An 18,760-nucleotide genomic window follows, 5' to 3' on the forward strand; every position below is an offset into this window, starting at 1 on the left:
CCTACTCAATTGACTGGGGCCTGGACCTGTGATCAACGGCGACTCTAAAACACTGTCGAGGAACAGATCATCTGAACATTGGAAATGCGCCAGGAGAGTTGGGACAACCACCGCTGAGGCCATATGCACAAGATACGAGTTATGGGTGTCAATCGAAAGCTGGGAAGCAGAGCTATCCACTTATCCTACTCAAGATCGAGGGATTCTTCACAAGCAAAACTAGATGGTCGCGAACACGGAAGATTTACACAGGTCATTGACTCCAATACACGCGATACCAGTCATCTGGACCTGGATTTTCGACTCTGGGCCGTATGATGAAACGATACCTATACAATTATGCACATGGACTACTTTTCTTACTCGAGATTTTCCCTGATTCTATCAATTTCTGTTTAGTATTTATATCTCTGTTTTGTATTTGGCAGGTTCACGGATTGCCCCGCTCTACTAGGTGCATCTGGGGATCTAGCTTGTCAATCTATCTTGCTAGCTCTTTCGAAATAGTATCATCGCGTCGGAAGGATTATTGGTTGAGGGTTTCGGTTGCTGAATACAAGAGTTCCGGTTGCTGTTTATTGGGTTTCGGTTGCTGGTCGAGAGTTTAAGGCAGTTAGTTCCTGACTCGAGACAACTCAGAGGGTTTAAGGCAGTTAGTCCTGATCCAACGAGTATAAACTCTCCGGGCATCGTATTGGCGCTTCTCTATTGCTGAGTTTCGTCGATAGTACGCTTTGGGGCACGACAAATCAACGTTTTTCGCAAGAAACTCGTATCTACCCTACAACCTTACACATCTGTGCCAAGGCTCTGTTCACAGGGGCCTGTACTCGCACAAGGAGTTGACGATTTTTTGGGTTTTGTGACTTTTCCTACTCGACATTATACATCTTTCTCTCTACGACAAGTGGAGTTTTGGTTGTTTTTGTTGGTTTGGTTAGTTAGAGAGCTCATTTGCAGTCCCCACTCCGCACTCATCACCGGGCCGGCCCCGTTCCTGACAGAGCATCAACCCAATGTGGAAAATAGGCAGTATTGGAGCCCTTGAGGCTCAAAACAGATATATAAAGTCGCTAAACTATCCAGAAATACTTGGGAATTCTGTTCCCATCAGGGTTTGAACGCGGACCAAATCGATCTCAAAAGGTTCAAATGAAAAATAAACCAAATCGATCTGGCCTACGGTAGGCATCTGCGGCAGGCAGTTTGGTGTGTGACATATCTTGTGTAAAATATCACAGAATACTGTCAAAATTTCCGTTTTTGAATATTTTTGCCACGTGGCACCTGTTGATGGCAAATACTGAACCCAAATCGGTTTTTTTCCGGCCGGCTGTTCCACGGTCCGATGCCCGTCACACCATGTGGCACAGAGTCACAGACCCATCAAATAGGAGTGGTGTGATGGGATATCAGCGGCTTAGTTGAGCATCATCATGTCACGGTAGTCACATAGCATCAGTAGTTCACGCACCAGCAGCAGGCAGCAGTGGATACCACAGTGGGCAGCAGCTCTGTGCACCTAAGGAGATGGTAAATGGTTGGCAGCATAGTCAAAGAGTGTAGCTTTAACAGACTCCCTGCTCTCTAGACCAGATATTGCTTCCAAACATACATTATTGTGTCTGTTTCATCCTTTGTGCTGTTCCAGCAGCAGTTCTAGCACTAAATAAATTATGGAGCAAGAAAAGGAGCATAGTACATCTATAGTATGTAATCCAGCACAAAGCACCATTTGAATTGATTATTGTCTGCAAAAATATTAGGCAAAGCGCGGGCCTCCGATAATCACGGAGGATCAAAACCCGTCCCAAAACGGATACTTGGTGATGTGATGTCAGCGTCACACCGTCAGTATTACTAGTATTACTGGCAGTATTTGCCCACAGCACCAGTATTTAGCCGCTTGCTTATTTTAATATGTATTCAGCTCCAAGTAAGCCTCGATTAGATTATGATACCAAGTAAAGCCTAGCAGAAACTACAGCGATTAAGCGCTCTCCTTATCTTCAAGCTTCTCCTCTGCCGCACCGACCTTGCCCTTTTCGGCAGCCCAGGTGGTGTGCGGTCTCCAGCTGCTTGAGGTGCGCGGCGTCGTCTCGTTGAGCATCTGATCGACCTGCTCGAGCGACAGGCCTTTCGTCTCAGAGACCGTGAAGTAGGCGAAGGTGACAGAAAGAGCGCAGGTCGACGCCCAGATGAAGAACACCTTGGGCCCGAGGTTGGCCTCGTCTGTCGAGACAAAGTACGGGGTGATGACGCCGATAATGCAGTTCCAGAACCTGGTTAAGAGTTAGCAAGACCCAGGTAGAAAAGGCAAAGCATACCAATTGGAGGCGGTGGACATTCCCACGCCGCGGGAGCGGATCGGGAGCGGGAACATTTCGCCGACGACGACCCAGGCGGCCGGGCCCCAGGTCATGGCGAACGAGGCAATGTTGAGGCAGATGAACGCGATTTCGGCCCTGACCGCAGCCGGGTTGCCCCCCGGAGTTTGAGCGTGGGGGGCAGCGGTGCCAATGATGGCGACAATATATTGGCAGATGACCATGAACGAGCCACCGATGAGAAGAATGCGGCGACGGCCGAACTTCTCGATGATGTAGAACGAGAACGGCGTCGAGAGGACGTTGACGAGGGTCGTGACAAGGGAGATAAGGAAGGGGTTGCTGATCGTGCCAAGGGTTTGGAAGAAGGACGTGCCGAAGTAGAAGATGAAGTTGATACCGGTGAACTGCTGGGCGCATTGAAGACCGGTGCCGACGATAGTGCGGCGGATGTTAGAGCTGCCATCCCAAATCGAGCCTTTGAAGCAAGCGAGCCACGAACCGACGTAGCCAGTGGCAGGGATGTGCTCCTTCTCAAACTCCAGGTTGGCGATGATTTCCGCAAGCTCGTCTTGGACGTAGTCCGAGTCGCGCGGTTGGTCACGGACACGTGCAAGGCAGTCCGTGGCGCGCTCGATGTCGCCCTTCTTCGCCCAGTAACGCGGCGATTCGGGGAGGAAAAGCAGACCGCCGCCCAGAATGATGGCCCAGAGAAATTGGACACCGATGGGGATACGGTAGGAGCCAGTGTCGAGGCGGTCTTGCGTGGCGTATACCACACAGTTGGCGAGCAAAATGCCAATGGTGATGCAGAATTGGTAGCCCGAGACGAGTGCACCACGGACTTTTTTGGGGGCAATTTCCGACATGTAGAGGATGATGATGGCGGAGATGAAGCCAACACCGGCGCCAGCGATGACACGACCGATAGCAAAGCAAGCGAGAGCGTCTTTAGGAGCGATCTCGAGAATGCAGCCAACAGCGAAAACCACACAGCCAATGACAATGGTAGGACGACGACCAATGGTGTCCGCAACGTCACCCTACAAAAGTCAGTTTTTGAGCAAAAAAGAACATCGATTGGCGCACCGCGATAAGAGCACCGAAGAAAGTACCAGCAGAGAGAATCGAGGTCATCAACGACTTCTCCCAGGCTACAAAGTGTTAGCTGAGGCTCTCTGGATGCTACGATGGGCATACCAGGGAGAGCAAAGTCGGCTAGAGCAACGTTAAGCGGGGGGGGGGTTGTGACTCTAAGAGAAAATTTACTCACAAGGAATATGGGCCGCTCGTGGGTCTGCGGGATATGGCTTGTGGGTGTACATCTGGATGAAGTAGGGCATTCCCAAGACACCACCCATCCAGCCAGTGTCGTAGCCGAAGAAGATACCGCCAAACGCAGCGAAGACACACATAAAGTATGTCTTGAAGGTTACTGGCGCCTCAATGCGGCTTGTGTCGGCCGTTCCAAACACGACTGCGCCTCCGGGCATGTTGGGCGAATGAAAGGTGGGGGAAAGACACGAAGAAGAGCTGGCAACGTAGCCCGTCTATTTAAGTATCGGGCGAGCCAATATAATTTTAGAATCGGTCCCATGGGGTGGCCGTAAGGTGCCCGCATGGTCCATCGTTTTTTTGAAGTTTCATAGGCCAGGTCCGGATCCGGCGGTACAACAGAGAAGTCGTGGAGCAACCATCGAATTCGGGGTGTGGAGAAGAAGATGTTGAGAAGCTGTCACGCCCATCGCATCAGTTGATGCTGACTTTAGAGCGTCGTTTTTCTGCCTTGCGTGGGGAGAATGGGGAGAGTGGATTGGACCCTTGCGTGGCCCAGGTTTGGCAAAGCCAACATCTACGCTCGAATCAAAATGGAGTCCACGGTTACCGAACTCTACCCGCCAGTTTATTCGGCATGTCGGTCGCTGTCAATCTGCTCGGGCCTATGACCCCGAACTAGCTGAAATGATTGAACTGGTTGAGCGCTACGTGTAACGTTAAAAAAAGATTCAGGGCACATGAGGCAGCATGAGGCCTCTTCATTGACCAAGTATATTTAGGAGGATGACAATGCCTAGAAAGAAAGAAGAGAGAAGAAAAAAAATCAAGTTGCGGGTTGCTATAGCTGCTACCGCTGATTCTTGAAACGTGAACCGCGGGCCAGGGGCTCAAAATGCACCTGCCAAATGGTAAAAATAGCATATGATGAAAACAGAATCCGGCAAGACCCTTCCGACAAAACAAACAACCCGGAACGGAGCCAAAGAAAAGGTCGGGACTGCCTTGTCTCAAGTGCTCAGTGCTATACTTGGGGGAAGACCTGCAATTATGATGAGTGTCGGGTCAAAACGACCGCCGACGGTGAGGGGGAGACAAGTTGGTATGAAGTTGCAAGGAAGTTCGAAGTCTTGTGTCAAGGGATTTCCTGCCTAGCTCTGTTTCCTTGTGATTGGCCATGTTCATCCAGGCGGGGATCCAGGCGGGGATCGACAAGAAACAAGGTCCCTACCATCGCTCGCGTAAGTAAATCCATGACGCTCTTTACGATTTATACCTAAACTCGTCTTGGTCAGCATTTTCCTTTCCTTGAGCAAGCAAGACTGGTAAGTACCCTGAGCAGCAGCTCCGAGGCCATCTGAGCAAACGCAAACTAAGCCAAGAGCGCTCGTGTGTCCTGAACAGGTTCAAAACAGAGAAGATCGCGAAATGTCACGCTGTGAAGAGAAGAGGCCCCCGGCGTATTCGCTAAGATGTTCGATAGTTATGCGGATGAAAGTCGTCCAAAAAAGGCTCTAATGTACGATATTTATGCGCCGAAAATGGGTCCTTTTGCCTTGTATGTCCGAGGTCGGATTGTGCTGCTGGTGCTCAAGTCATATCGCAATGCGGACTTCCAAGGGCCTCGAAAGCATTATGCGGTCCCTAGATTCTTGTAATTCTTCGTGTTCTCTCACAGTATCCAAATTTGAGCCAAATCATATTTCCCGAAAACTCTGCTTCAATCAGCTCATAGTATCAAGGTAGTAGCTCGGTTTTCTATGTTTGATCCATTGTGCGGACAAATATGACCAAAATAATGCTGGTGCTGCTGAGAAACTCCGATCTTTGTGCGGATGTCGACGCAGAATAAACAGGCAAGCAGATCCTTATGCGGATGTTCTGAAGCCAAACAGCTATGTCGAAATTTGACCAAATCATGCCATTTTGGATCGAACATCTTAGCGCATACGCCGGGGGCCTAAGAGAAGATCGCGAAATGTCACGCTGTGACTGTCAATCCTCCTCCTTGCTTCAAGTTCTCAACCGTCATGCACAATGGCACAACAACCCACCGCGACGCTCTGCAATGACCCGTTCAGCCACACACACTACAGCTTCCCTTCTCCACCGACCCCCTCAATCGGCACAGTCGGCGACATTTATCTCAACACTAATCAGACCAAACCCGCACTCTATGCTCGACTACCTGATGGATGGAGGATCTGGATGGGGCCTAAGGGACGGTCGGATCCTATTGTGTGTCCGCAGGATGACAAGTATGTGCTCAATATCGCACTGTTGAGGGGGGAGCATGGGTGGTTGCCGCGAGAAACCCTGAATGCACGAATGAGTGCGTCTTCCTTCTTCATTTTGTGCTCTTAGGTTAATTTACTTCTAGTCCAACCGGCCCATATACTTCTCCAACAATTACTCAAGAAACAAGCACTGAATGCCAAGCGAAAACCAGCAGACCATGCTGGTGGTGATGCCGCCAAACGACCTCGAGTGTCAGACTCAACTCTAACCTCTATCTCAACAAAGACAAATACTTCTCTCTCTACTCCTCGAAACAATGGCACCCCCAACACCAGTTCCATATCCGCTCCTCCCAACGCCAAACGGAAACCCGACCAAACTACTGGTCATTCCAAGCGCCCTCGACTCTCTGAGCCTGTTCCGGCGAAAGAGACGAGTCCTTCCCCATCTCACTCCAACAATTATTCTCCTCCACCTTCGGTCAGAAGCCCCAGTCCGTCTATACCAGCTTTACCACCACCCGAAGTAACAAAGCTCAAGAAACCATCTTCGCATCCTCTACGTGATCTCTCAGCTATGTCGCGAACACCCAGCTCCTCCACTTTCCATCCAACAATGACATCTACGCCAAAGCCACTGCCAAAGCGAACCGGATCAGACAAGAAACCTACGGAGCCTCTTCCTCCTAGCACCATTCCAACGAAGCGGTCACACTCAAAAGGGTTGGAGCCGAGTCCTCCAAAGAAACGTCGTGTGGAGCCAGATGATGAAGACGACGACATTCTTCCCGGAGAACCACCAAGTGCTGCCAAAGCTGCGGAAGCAGAAAGAAGAAGACTGTGTAAGGAGGCGCTTGCTCCGTTTAAGTCGAGATTGGTATGTGCTCGTTCATTCAATTCGTGGTTGATTAAATTCGACTTGGCGCTGCAGAAACATATGGCGACTCTTAAACGGCCATGGGAAGGCACGCTGGCGGCTGCAAGCGCGCTATTCGACCGAGAGGACCCAATTCACAACACGCTCAAACTGAAGTCATGGGCGTATGCGGATGACATCGGCGGGCTGGCGCTCGAGGTGGGGAGGCGTATTGACAAGGTCACGAAGACAAAGAAGAGCGAGATGCGGGAGAAGGAACCGTGGGTTGATAGGGCCGACAGCCGAGCGATTGCGCAGCAGTGGAAAGTCGGAATGTGGGCGTACTGTCAAGGATTTTGGAAGGAGATTGGTACCTTTCGCTCGTTCTACGAGAAGTACAAAGGACCGAAAGGCGTTGAAATGTCGACAACAGCGTGGGCCACGTTCCGAGCGATAGAAGAAGAAGCGCGGTCTTCTGCGGACAGACAACAAAACAATGGAAACAATGCCATTCAAGCGGCGTTGCCAAAGCCCAGGCCACCACATTCGACAAGCATGAAACCAAAAGCCGAGCCTCGTCCTTCTTTCGCGATCAAGTCTGCGCCCACTGACATTTCTGACAAGCAACCGACTTCAGAACTCCCGTCGGGCCACGAGTTGGCACCGAAGCTAACTACGCCGCCTCTGAATGTGAAGTCACCTCTTCTGCCCAACATGCACCAGCCAGTTGTGCAAGAGCCGCAAGAAGAAACTCCCATCCGTATGCAGCTTCCGCAATCGAACGAAGAGCCTGAAAGGGTCCCATCTCGCGAGCCGAGTCCGATATTGGAGGACATCCGTGACGCCCCCAGTCCTGGTCAAGCTGTGGATCGCGAAACAATCATACCAGCATCACCGGCTCCCAGTTTGTCTCATGCCTTGACTCCACCTCCACTTTCACCACCTCTGCCACCAATCCAAGTCAAAACAGAGCCCATTTCGACTTTCTTGCAAAGTGTCAATGCTGGGCCGAAACCGGGCCAGGAGGTGGTTGATCTGACGCTGGACTCTGACGATGAAGAGGCACCTACGCCAAAGCTCGCTTCCCTACCACACCCTACCTCTTCTTCTTCTCGTGCTGCTACTTCTTCCGAACCTGTTATTCCCGCGCCGCTCTCACGTCCATTGTCTCCAGCCCTCGATGACGCACCAAACCGCACGTCTTTGGTTTCTGCAAGCCCAGCAACGCCGGCCTCGAACCGGGTGACTGCAGAGCCCTTGATGCGAAGTAAACCTCGTTCGAAGAAGAAACCCAGGAAGTTGGCGGAGTTTGTGGACCAGTTGCTCGAAAATGATGAGATGATTGGCATCCGACCTGCTGCGAATAATAATCGGACACTGCCTAATCTGCCAAACGATGACTCGGAAATGCCGCTGCGACGGTCTGAATCGGAGAAAGAAAATCAGGTCTGCTTAATCTTTTGGTGCTGTTTATTGGGATGGCTCACCGTTTTGAAGGAAATGTCAAAGGCAGATGCTCAAAAGAACCCGGTTGGTGACTTACCTTCGCGCAACTGACTTGCTGACAACGTTTGCAGGAAGTACAGGTCAAGCGCGACCAAGAACAGCGTCCGCCGCTGCTTCCGCAGCCGACAACTTCTGGAGGACGAGTATTTATCGATCTCTCAGTGGATTCAGATGACGAAGTGTCCTCAAATAACCATTCGAGCGCTGAAATTAGCGGCCCAGCCAGTACTCATCCCCTTGTCCGCCCATCACCCTCCAAACCTGACCACTTCTACCTTGTCGCTTCTGATGTTGACGTGGCCAACGAGATCTTGCTGCGCTGCGTTGACCCAGGAAGTGATGCTGCTAACACGGACTGGAACTCGGTGCTCGCCCATATTGGGCTTTTGGGGGTCCCGCAGAATACCAAGCACGATGAGGAGCTGTGGAGACAGACCGCCCCGGCGTTGAGGGAGTACTATGTGCAATATGTTGCTCCGACAACAGATGTCCCTGAAAACGACACCGGGCCGATTATACCGCAAGAATCGTCTGCTTTAACCCAATCTGGACCAAAAGCATCCCTAGCTGTCGAGTCCGCTGTCGAAACCCTCCCTCTCGAAGCCCCCGATGCCCATGTTGGACCGCTCTTAGACCCTGGTGTTTGCAAGAGCACGCAGCACCCCATCAAGCTGGAGGACATCTCTTCAGGTGAGACAATCACACTCTCCGAACAACCTCCCCACTGATTTTGTCTCCCTAGGAATCCTGGAAGAGCGCATGCTCGCCATGTGCCTGACCCAAGTTTGTTTCCCGCCGTTTTCGCAGCACATGATCCCGTGTGTGCAGTGCTGGGAGAAACGGTGCCTTTCCCCCCGTATTTGGTGTGTTGTGCTTGTCTGACTCGTTGCAGGAAAGCCGAGGGAGGAAAGGGAGATGCGTTTGAACTGCCTCAGAACGCCTCACGACGACAGCGGTCGAATCATATCCGCCAACACCACCCTGAGGTATTCGACTTGATCGTTGAGAATACGGCGGGCATGTCGGACGAGGAGCAGGAGCAATGGGCTCGGAGCTTCTGGGAAGATTCGGCGGAATGATCTTGTTTTCTTGCACTACCACTGACTTAGTCATCTGATATTCTACACATCTACCTGAAAATTCTACACAATGCCTATATATATGGTTAGGTAGTCGGTCTAGTAATCCTACTGTGATGGACTTATTCTTGGAGTCCCTTCGACTTTTTGTGGCCTTTATATCACCGCTAAGCTGCTCCGCAAACGAGGCAGATGTTTCCAAGAATGCGGCGGAATGATTTTGTTTTCTACTGACAGACTTACTCTACTAGTAGACAGACTTACTCTACTCAGCTTCTACATAAGTATCTACCGGTGTCTTGGCTGGAAATTCTACAGAGTGATGGTTAGGTAGCTGGTCTAGGAATCCTACTGAAGGCGTGATGTACCTGTTCTGTGGAGTATTCACCAGTCCGAAAACCCGACAATCTTGCCGTCCCAGCTCCACCAAATCATCTCATCCTCTTCATCTTCGCCATCCAACAGTTCTGACGTTGTCCGACATCCGACCCACACCCCTTCGACTTTTTGCTTTCGTTTCGTGGCCCTGATATCACCGCTAAGCTGCTCCGCAAACGAGGCAGCTGCCCGGTCCATCGCATTCCCGACCGTCTGTCTCGGCACCCACGCAGGGTGTTTGAATCGCCGTGGGGCATGAAGGAGGATGTGTGTTTGTGTTGAGCCTACGAAAGTATTTGTGAAAGGAAAATAAAAGGATGGTGCTAACATACTGAGTTCAGCAGACAGGCTTTCTGCTGTAGCCATCGCATGCGACAGTTGGCGGGTCGCGGTCCGTATTAGTTGCTGCTCGTTGTCTGTTTCGCGTGGGGCATGCGGGCCGCGGCTTGTGGGCGGCGTTGACGGTGCTGGGGAGAATGGGATGCGCGGTTTTGGTCGTGGGGGAGAAGACGAATTCTCCGCCTCAGATTCTGACGACTCCTCGTTATCGACTTCCTCTTCAGAGTCGCTTTCTGGTGGCTCTGATGCATCCTCGCCATCTGATTCGGATTCCGACTCTGAATCGCCACTTTCATCTTCGTCTGAATCATCACGCTCGCCCCAGACTCGCGCTGCCAACCCGTCGACAACGAATATCACTTTGGTTTTCGCCGCGCCAATGCTGGGCCCAACCAGAATCGCAAGTTGCGCGCGACATGTGCCATCTGCTCGATTCTGGTTACGCCTGCAGAGCGCCATCGCAGTCGAGAGAGCGGTGAATGTGGTGTCCAAGTGGGAAGAGAGCGTGTCGAACGAGGTAAGGAGCTCAGTTCGTAGTTTGAGTGCACGCGGCGCGGACTGGAGGTGGCTTAGAAGGAGATCTGTGGCTAAAGCAGCGCACCTTTCCGTTTGGCAGTCGCGAGAGCTGCATTATGGGGCTAATCAGGTTGGTTAGCAATCAGTTTTGGTCGTGTGCCACGTACAATGGCACTTGGTTTTTCAGAAATAAAACATGCGCGACGACAGAGGTGGCCAGCGCCGACGCCAGTCCCGCACTAATCGAATCCACGTCCAACGCAAGTCGGGGTATGGGTGATTCCGTGTCGGGTGTTGGCATCGCTTCGCCGTTGGGCGGAAAAACAGTGGCAGGCGCATTTTTAAAAGGCTTGGGCGCCGCTGTCATGGATGGCGCTGGAGGGGGTGACAAGGAAGGAGCGAGAATCGCCATCGTGGTGGTCTGAAGACCCGTTTTGGGCACGTGCTCGCGCTGGCAGGCATCAAAACGTGACCGGCGGCTCGGACCGTCAATGTTTACGAGTCATCTCCGCGTTCAAGTTCTTGTTGTCTCCATGGCTCGACAAAACAAACGAGCAATTGCCTCGACATCCTCTTCTGCAGCCCCGGGAACAAGCTTTGACAACGCTCTCTATTTCGCCTCGCCTGCCGCCTTTAACGACTGGCTCGCGGCCCACTACAACACCCACACTGAGCTTTTCGTAGGGTTCCACAAGAAGCACACAGGCAACCAGACCATGACTTGGTCTGAATCCGTTGACGAAGCGCTTTGCTGGGGCTGGATAGACGGCCATGCCCGCAGTGTCGACGCCAACCGAACAGCTCGCCGTTTCACACCGCGGGCCAAAAAGAGCCATTGGAGTCGTGTCAATGTTGACAAATTCGCTGCTCTCGAGACCGCGGGAAGAATACACGAGCCCGGAAGGGCTGCTTTTGCGCGTAGAACCGAGGACAACACCGCGCAGGCGTATTTCGAACGACAAGCCCACACTCTGAGTGATGAGTTTGCAGCCCGTCTTGCCGCCAACTCAGAGGCTTCTGAATACCTGGAGGGGCGGGCAGCGGGGTATAGACGACAGGTGTACGACTGGGTCATGTCAGCAAAACGGCCTGAGACCCAAGAGAGGCGGCTGACAGAGCTGATTGACTCGTCAGCGCAGCAAATAGACGTGAAGCCATTCAGGCGGTGAAGTTGTGGCACGGTATATTCCTTGCTTTCTCTCTGCGAGTCTCTCATCTGTACTTAACATCTATAGGTGCGTGTTGATGTCGTTGAGCCAGCCCTAGTCCACTGACTCCTATCCGCAAGGACCAGTTTCCCAGCGTCTTATCTCCCTGGCACTCTTATTATCGTCTGGCGGCTTCAAGCTTCGTCACCGTTTTCCTTTGTCGTTGGGTAATTTGGGTTGTCAGCCCCAGATAGTGCCCTGCAATGGCCTCATTCAGTGTTCACGCTCGCAAAGGCGTCCACTATAATCTATCATGGCGGCATTACATCGAAGGACACACGCACTGTCATGCAGCGCGGCCATTGACTGGACTTTCAATAGTGAAGAGAGAGAGATTCACACACAAATTGAAGCCCGAAGTCCGTATTGCATTGAAACTTTCGTCTCTCCAAAACCATTACAATGAAGCATCCCAGATTAATATAGGTCGTGTTCCAATCCAAGTCCATGAGCCACACCCAACCAAAGAAAAAAAATGCAATCCTTAGGCCGAGGGTTGGCAGTCAGCGACAACATCGTTTCCGTCCTGAATCGTCTTGGCGAGTTTGGTTTGCGCGGCCGCGAGGCTGGCCTTGGTCTTCTCGTTTGCGGTCACGCCAGCAAGCGCCTGTTGGGCGTTGAGCAGGCCCTGCTGGGTCTGGTCACGTGCGTCCGCGGGAGGAGCACCGCCAGAGATCAGCGCGAGCGCGATCTTGCCGATGCCCTCGCCAGCGCTGACGAGGCCGGATTTGGCGGTGCCGACAGCCGCAGCCATGTCAGCATCACTGTACGATCTGAGATGTGGGACAAGAGCCAGAAGCAGGACCACGGACCTGGTGTCAATCTTGGCCAGGGCAACGCCGGTGGCGGCAAGAGAAGTGACGATGTTGAAGCGGTCAAGGTTGCATTTGCTGAGGATCTTTCCGAAATCGAGCGGAGCTGATAGCGTGCATAAGATGGAGCCCTCATCATATACCCAAGACGACACGCACCAGCAACAACTGTTGACGAAGCAAGGAAAAGAGTGGCGATGATAGCGAAGAGACGAGCCATTTCAGATCAAAGTGGGTAGCGAGGAGAGTTGCGTGTAAAGCGGAAGAGGATGAGCGAAAAGATAACAAGACACCAGGTCGGAGCGGAACGAAGGGAATGGGGACTGGTTTTCGGCGGGGCGTGCTTTATATAGCTGGCTTGACGCAGATCTTGATCTCGGTAAGTCCTCGCCAAGCTGTTTCTATGGAGATGGTGCATTCCCATGTGCCAACCCCGGCGGATGGTGGTTTGCCGATGGTGGCCGGAAACTCGCGCCGACCTGTGAGTGCAGAAAACTCTTCAAGATTGTCCTGAACTTTTTCAGTCGCGGTTGGTTGAGTAACCTGGCCATAGGTCAGCGATACATCGACTTACATTTCGATCTGCCAGTGGCTGCTGAAAGACGGTTATCGCACAACCACAGCCTATGGTTGCGATGGCTCCAGTGATCTTCCCCGGATCGACACATCAATCGTCGCCGTGATTGGCCTCTACCAATTGGTCGCACCGCCAAGCACGCACTGGCACACGATTAAACCGTGACTGCGCGCCGTTCCTCTAGAGAAGGTTGGCAGGTCGTTTATTGCGGACGCGACGAAAATGTGCTCCGCGTCGAAACAGCATATGGGCGAATCTTCGAAAACGACATTGACAGATAAAGAGAAGCCCCACTTCACTGGCATCAGCGCTCCGGACAGTGCAAGTTCTTCGCTGAAGATAATGATGAGCAGGAGCAATGCAGGTGAAGGCATAGAAGCCAGTTTGATGTTCAGGAACACCAGTCGCAGTTGTAGCAGTTGGACTCTTAACAGAACTGACTGAGAACGCGTTGTACAAATTGAGCTGGGTGATACGAGGCAAACAGGCTGCAGACAGGCGTCGTCGAACCCAGAGACTATCGGTAAGCTTACCATCCGGAAGCGTGAGCAGACTGTAATTCTGTGTAGTACAAGCCTACCTCGACCCGGGCCGGAAGCAAAATGTTGACTGGGCTTATTGAAGCCTATTTTTGGTTCCATGACACTTGGCCAAATTGGCCAAGCTTGGCCGTCGTCCTGGTCATCGGGAACGCGGGGCGTCACAAACGCCGTGATCCGTCACTGCTCGCGTACGCTTCGCCGCGGCCATGACTTATTTTAAGCCAAATGCAGTCGAACGTCTATCTCTTCCACTTCAACATCCGTCGCAACCAGCACAAGGACGTGTCCGAGTCATGCCATTATCCAATCTAACAAGCAAACTACTGATTCCCTGCCCAGACTCGGATTTTATTTTTTGCGTCGGCATTTTGCTGATGACTCAAGGAGAAGGGCGGAAGCCCATCAAGAACGCCATACTCTGGAAAGCAGCCTAGGGGTATTGTCAACAACAACAACAACAACAGATCATGTTCCTTACCAGCGGCGAAAACTGCGGAATCATATGTCCACTCAGCTCGACCTCGATGAAGGTCAGCCCGCGTTCAGTGTGCGACGTTCCCAGCGAGCCAACGCCGTCGACGATGAAACTGTCGTTGGCAATCGGGGTCTGGAAGCCCTGCATGCCGTTCCATGTCATGCTGGGTGGAGTTCAGTGGTAAGTTGTGCTATGAAGGAGGACAGACTTTTGGATGACGATACGCGTTCTGGACAAAGGAAGTGAGCGCTGCAGCAGGACGATGTGCGTAGTGCCTACCCGTCAGCAATCAAAATGAAGTCGGCCAGTCCGTGATTAATCTACGATTCCATTGAACACAGTTTTAGATAATGGGGGAACGACACTCACCACACTGCGGACACTCTTCTCGATAACGTTAGGGAGGACAGTGAAGGCAGATGGCGCAGAGGCATCTCCGCGAGGGAACACTCTGACGTTGGAGCATTCAGTCCAGTCCACATTGGCGGGGGCATGAATCGCAGCCTTGACATCAGCGCGGTCGAAGTAAAGCGGAGACAATTGGACGTCTTCAAATGAGCCTCTGATATGATCGTTAGCGGGCTTAGACAGACGGGCGAACGCGTTTACGGGAAGCCAAGCACATCCCAGAGAACAGGGAACTGGATGCAAGGTAAGTTGAGGAAATCTCCAAGAGGATTTCTTGCCGTATCGAAAATGCGGTAGATATTGAACGCAGGGTTCTTTGTCACCGCGGCATCGAAGACCATATCCCAAACATCACATCCGCGATCGGCTGAGGTCGATTTGCCTGGCAATGGGAGCAAACCCTTCGGCGGGAAGGTGACAAATTTATCCATATAACCAGCATAATTGCAGCGGGCCGCAACGGCATCGAGTTGAGCCATGAAACTCTGGCTGCAAAAGTTGAGCAAAATTTGCTCTAAACTCGGGCAAGAGATCACCTACTTGAACGAGAATACGTGCTCGTATTTGTGCACAAAATCGACGACGGGAATTTGGTCCTGGACGACGTCCCAGCCGAGAACGGGGTCGGCAATCCAGATGCCTTGTAGGTTCAGGTCAAGCAACGTTGGATTTTCGTAGATGAAGTTGGCGATGTCTGTGTGTCGGTGAGCTGGCAAACGCGGAGCAAACAGCTTCACTTCCATGGAACATACATCCCGGCGTACTAAGAACTAACTTAGTCGCTGATCGAGAGAAGAAGACGGCACGCACACTTTCGCCGCTAATCCACAACTTCTTGCCCTTGAGCTCGGAGAATATTTCCAAGAATTGGCCCATGAACCCGACAAGCTGCGCCGCAAGGTCATCTTCATTCTGCGAGAAATCAGTTTCACCCTCCAGCAGCAGACCGGCCGTACACGAATATTCGGAGTTCCCTGGGAGAATCCAGTGCCCACTGGTTGCTCGATCCAGATCATACTTGATAAATTTGTCCAGCTGTTGACATTTGGAATGGGTTTGGCTGTACCGACGCCCCATTGGAATGGCTGGTGTTCGATTAGACCAGCGGTAGAAATCCACAGGAAGAACAAGACTTGCTCCGTTTTCCTGCAAGAAACCCTCCAGCGAGCTGCACCCCGGACCGCCATTCTAGACGACGAGTCAGAGGAACTAATTTTAGCGCAGGTGTGAGAACCGCACGGTCCTGTGACACTAATCAGAGTGTGAAAATAGCGCGCGCGGCTCGCCAACGCACCAGAATATCAGGTCATCTAAACTGCCTTCGGGGCCAGGGGGGAAGAACCAGAAGAACAGCTATTCAAGAGGAATTCATCAACTAGATTCAGAGCCGCGAATGCTGTGACTCACCTTTCGCGTCTCGTTTGCTGCGGCGCTGATAGGTATTAGGCCCGACCAACTGGGACCAACGTCAAAGTCGACCTCTGGAATGCTCTTTCCGTCGACGAAGAATTCTGGGCTAGGTTAGGCATGGTGCAGAAGAACGAAATAGGGCTTGAGACACACGCGACGCCTTGGGATTGGAGAAGGTGATGTTTTTCACTCGAGCTCCACTTGTTTTTGCGTCGGAGACCGGAGCGGCGCGTTGGAAACGCTGAGCGGCTGCCTGCTGTCGGGCGTGGAGCTCTGCTTTGGTCATTTGCTTGCCATTGGCGACACCAGCAAGAGCGGCTAGAAGCGGGAGACCGAGTAATAGACTGGAAAGCATGGTGCTTTACGGGACGAGCAGAAGGAAAAGCTCGCAAGCCTTCGTGCATCCTTTTATATGGCCATGCGGGTAGAACGGCAAGTATTTCTGTTATCGTCGGAGAAGCGTGTTCACCATCTCTGCGTTCCCATGACAGACTACGGAGAGGCGCGGTGTCGATGAGATCATCAGCGTGGGCAACAAGTGGACAGCGCTGATTGGAGCAAGAATTCGGTCGGAAACGCATTGCACATTGTCAAGATAAGACAGAGCAACAAATTGGATTTCTGCGGTCTGGAATCGGAGTCAGAAAGGGATCTATACTCCAGCTACGTATTCTATGAGGCAAGAGTTGGAAAGACGCAGTTCCGCGCAAAGTAATCATGAAACCGATCGTCTTTTGTCAGCTCAGGATGGAAGGTCGTCAGCAAATGTTGGCCTTCCCGGAGAGCGACGATAGTTCGTGGGTCATTCTCGTCGTCCACTGGCTCTGGAAGTAGATTGGGTGGTAGTCGTGCGATGACTTGGATTGCAGCATTTGAATCTAGCCCAATGACAACCTGGAAAACAATCAGCTCTAATACTTCAATCCAAAACGAGAAACACACCGGAGCACGAATGAAGATGCCCGTATACGGTACTGCCGAGTCAGAGAGGCCATTGACGTCCAGAGCTGCCTCGAACGATTCGACCTGCGAACGCGATAAGTAAAGAAAAGCACACTATCTCAAAGCGTCTGACCTGCGAACCCCAGCCATTCCTCGCAATGTCAACTGACACGCCTCCAAACAGCTCTTGTCCGTCTTTCTTCGCACCAGTGACCGATCTCGATAGCAGAATAGCGCCAGCACAAGTGCCCCAGACCGGTTTGGATTGGATGAATTGCTTGAGAGCGTCTGTCAGACCCGAAAGCCGTGCCAGAAGGGCGATAGTGGTTGATTCTGGCATGATTATTTGAACATGCTGAGATTTAATGAGATCTGGCCAGACGAACCGCCACCCGGAATAATGAGTCCATCACATCGCTCGAGGTCCTCCGTAGTCTTCACGAGCACAGTCGCGATTTTGCGTTTGAGATGAAGATTTTGCAGTCTTGACTGGTGTTCTGCAAATGCGCCTTGAAGGGCTGTATGGAAGAGCAGTGTTGGTCCCTTGGCCTTTTCCAGAGGCAAGCAGCGCTTGCCTAGAATCCCGATGGTGACCGACATGAAAAGAGAAAATTTTGATCCGGAGATTGTCACATGACCTACGGATTTGCGTCTTGACTCGTGCTGCGACAACAAACTAATAGCATGCCAAAAGGCTCTCAGAAACCAAAGAAAAACTCAACCAATGACCCTCCTGCTATCCAGGTCCTCCCTTACCTCTATCTTGGCCCACGAACGGCAGCTTCTGCCGCTTTCTGCACGGCCCAAGGCATAACTCATGTCTTGAGCATTGGCTCATCGCCTATCGCAACTCTGCCCTCAATAACCTACGAGCGATTATCGCTGGTGGACGACCCCTCGTCGTCAATTTCCGAAGTCAGCGCCAAGGCAAACACAATCATCCTCGCGGTTGCGAAAGCGGGTGGGAAAGTTCTGGTCCACTGCTCGGCGGCAGTGTCTCGCTCACCCACCGTGGTTGCCGCGTTTCTTATGCAACATCGTGAAATGTCTCTTCGCCAGGCCTTGGCCACCCTGATTCTGGCGCGGCCTGCAATCTGCCCCAACACAGGCTTTTTGACACAGCTAAAGGAGATGGAGGTCGGTTTACGTGGCGTGTCCACCATCGAACTCGAGTCGTTGCCTCTCAAGCGTGAAGACAGGATTGCCGTGCTCAGGGACTGACCCCAGCTAATACGAATTGACAAGTCACAATAGGCCTGAACTTTGTGTTTTGTCAACTGAATCGACTGCGTTAACAATCTATCAGCTTGAGCGCGACTAAGTACGCACACAATTAATCCACTGGGCTGACTCTAAAGTCTCGCAATCAAGCGATAAAGCACTGACTTGAAGTATGGGGATATATTCAACGTATGTGTAGTGTGAACAATGGTTGTAGCCTTCCGAACCGCTTATTCCTTTTCTCTCCACTCATGAATCTGTGCCCACTTAGACAAATCTAGCTCCTCTGTTGTCGGCCCACGTGGCCTGTCTCTTCATTATGTCACCACCCAATTCCCCTTCTCCACCCCCTTGTTGTGCCTGCCCATTACCATCTCCATCACCCATACGAACTGACGCTGATCCAAGTGGAACTACCATTGAATGGACAAGCCCAGCAGAGGGTTTCCACGCATGATCTTCTAAGCACGTCAAATCGCCTGGCCCGATAGAATTGTGAAGTTGACAACGGAGGTGTTCTGGTAGTCGATTGACGCGCTGAGAACGCGTGATATCCTCAAGCGGCGCAGGGTGGACCTGAATATTCCCAAAACTCCCAGCAACTTGGCCACCTTGATGATTGGGGGGCGCATTCCGGGTTGGCTGAGACTCT

General features: G+C 52.0%; 8 protein-coding genes across 8 annotated transcripts; 3 read left to right on the plus strand and 5 right to left on the minus strand.

Annotated features, from left to right (window-relative positions):
* Positions 1 to 1,990: 1,990 nt before the first annotated feature.
* On the minus strand, positions 1,991 to 3,838 carry MIND_00664900 (General substrate transporter; the record flags this gene model as incomplete). The annotated part of the gene is made up of 5 exons (XM_037363369.1): positions 3,601 to 3,838; positions 3,528 to 3,545; positions 3,417 to 3,481; positions 2,328 to 3,370; positions 1,991 to 2,282 (listed from the first exon to the last, which is right to left on the minus strand). The coding sequence occupies exons 1-5, from the start codon at positions 3,818 to 3,820 to the stop codon at positions 1,991 to 1,993; spliced, it is 1,638 nt and encodes a 545-aa protein (XP_037219013.1). The 5' UTR covers positions 3,821 to 3,838.
* A 1,801-nt stretch (positions 3,839 to 5,639) lies between these two features.
* On the plus strand, positions 5,640 to 9,280 carry MIND_00665000 (uncharacterized protein; the record flags this gene model as incomplete). Its single annotated transcript, XM_037363370.1, has 7 exons — positions 5,640 to 5,934; positions 5,983 to 6,716; positions 6,771 to 8,141; positions 8,193 to 8,225; positions 8,273 to 8,891; positions 8,944 to 9,043; positions 9,094 to 9,280. 7 exons carry the CDS (start codon positions 5,640 to 5,642, stop codon positions 9,278 to 9,280), a joined length of 3,339 nt encoding a protein of 1,112 aa, XP_037219014.1.
* Positions 9,281 to 9,664: 384 nt separating this feature from the next.
* Positions 9,665 to 10,925, minus strand: MIND_00665100 (uncharacterized protein; the record flags this gene model as incomplete). The annotated part of the gene is made up of 4 exons (XM_037363371.1): positions 9,665 to 9,942; positions 9,991 to 10,555; positions 10,599 to 10,635; positions 10,681 to 10,925. The coding sequence occupies 4 exons, from the start codon at positions 10,923 to 10,925 to the stop codon at positions 9,665 to 9,667; spliced, it is 1,125 nt and encodes a 374-aa protein (XP_037219015.1).
* An 88-nt stretch (positions 10,926 to 11,013) lies between these two features.
* On the plus strand, positions 11,014 to 11,682 carry MIND_00665200 (Bacteriocin-protection protein; the record flags this gene model as incomplete). Its single annotated transcript, XM_037363372.1, has 1 exon — positions 11,014 to 11,682. Exon 1 carries the CDS (start codon positions 11,047 to 11,049, stop codon positions 11,680 to 11,682), a length of 636 nt encoding a protein of 211 aa, XP_037219016.1. The 5' UTR covers positions 11,014 to 11,046.
* A 523-nt stretch (positions 11,683 to 12,205) lies between these two features.
* MIND_00665300 (uncharacterized protein) lies at positions 12,206 to 12,753 on the minus strand (the record flags this gene model as incomplete). Its single annotated transcript, XM_037363373.1, has 3 exons — positions 12,206 to 12,485; positions 12,534 to 12,639; positions 12,693 to 12,753. 3 exons carry the CDS (start codon positions 12,751 to 12,753, stop codon positions 12,206 to 12,208), a joined length of 447 nt encoding a protein of 148 aa, XP_037219017.1.
* Positions 12,754 to 14,031: 1,278 nt separating this feature from the next.
* MIND_00665400 (Carboxypeptidase) lies at positions 14,032 to 16,300 on the minus strand (the record flags this gene model as incomplete). The annotated part of the gene is made up of 13 exons (XM_037363374.1): positions 14,032 to 14,082; positions 14,131 to 14,290; positions 14,336 to 14,356; positions 14,407 to 14,447; positions 14,497 to 14,689; positions 14,737 to 15,024; positions 15,076 to 15,305; positions 15,346 to 15,447; positions 15,492 to 15,723; positions 15,775 to 15,786; positions 15,830 to 15,888; positions 15,943 to 16,046; positions 16,099 to 16,300. The coding sequence occupies 13 exons, from the start codon at positions 16,298 to 16,300 to the stop codon at positions 14,032 to 14,034; spliced, it is 1,695 nt and encodes a 564-aa protein (XP_037219018.1).
* Positions 16,301 to 16,617: 317 nt separating this feature from the next.
* Positions 16,618 to 17,487, minus strand: MIND_00665500 (SNO glutamine amidotransferase; the record flags this gene model as incomplete). The annotated part of the gene is made up of 4 exons (XM_037363375.1): positions 16,618 to 16,839; positions 16,888 to 16,971; positions 17,021 to 17,220; positions 17,274 to 17,487. 4 exons carry the CDS (start codon positions 17,485 to 17,487, stop codon positions 16,618 to 16,620), a joined length of 720 nt encoding a protein of 239 aa, XP_037219019.1.
* Positions 17,488 to 17,571: 84 nt separating this feature from the next.
* On the plus strand, positions 17,572 to 18,108 carry MIND_00665600 (Dual specificity protein phosphatase 19; the record flags this gene model as incomplete). Its single annotated transcript, XM_037363376.1, has 1 exon — positions 17,572 to 18,108. The coding sequence occupies one exon, from the start codon at positions 17,572 to 17,574 to the stop codon at positions 18,106 to 18,108; it is 537 nt and encodes a 178-aa protein (XP_037219020.1).
* Positions 18,109 to 18,760: the final 652 nt, after the last annotated feature.

The sequence above is a fragment of the Mycena indigotica genome (genome assembly GCF_014461135.1).
Source record: "Mycena indigotica strain 171206Taipei chromosome Unknown Mind.scaff0006, whole genome shotgun sequence".
Classification (NCBI taxonomy): domain Eukaryota; kingdom Fungi; phylum Basidiomycota; class Agaricomycetes; order Agaricales; family Mycenaceae; genus Mycena; species Mycena indigotica.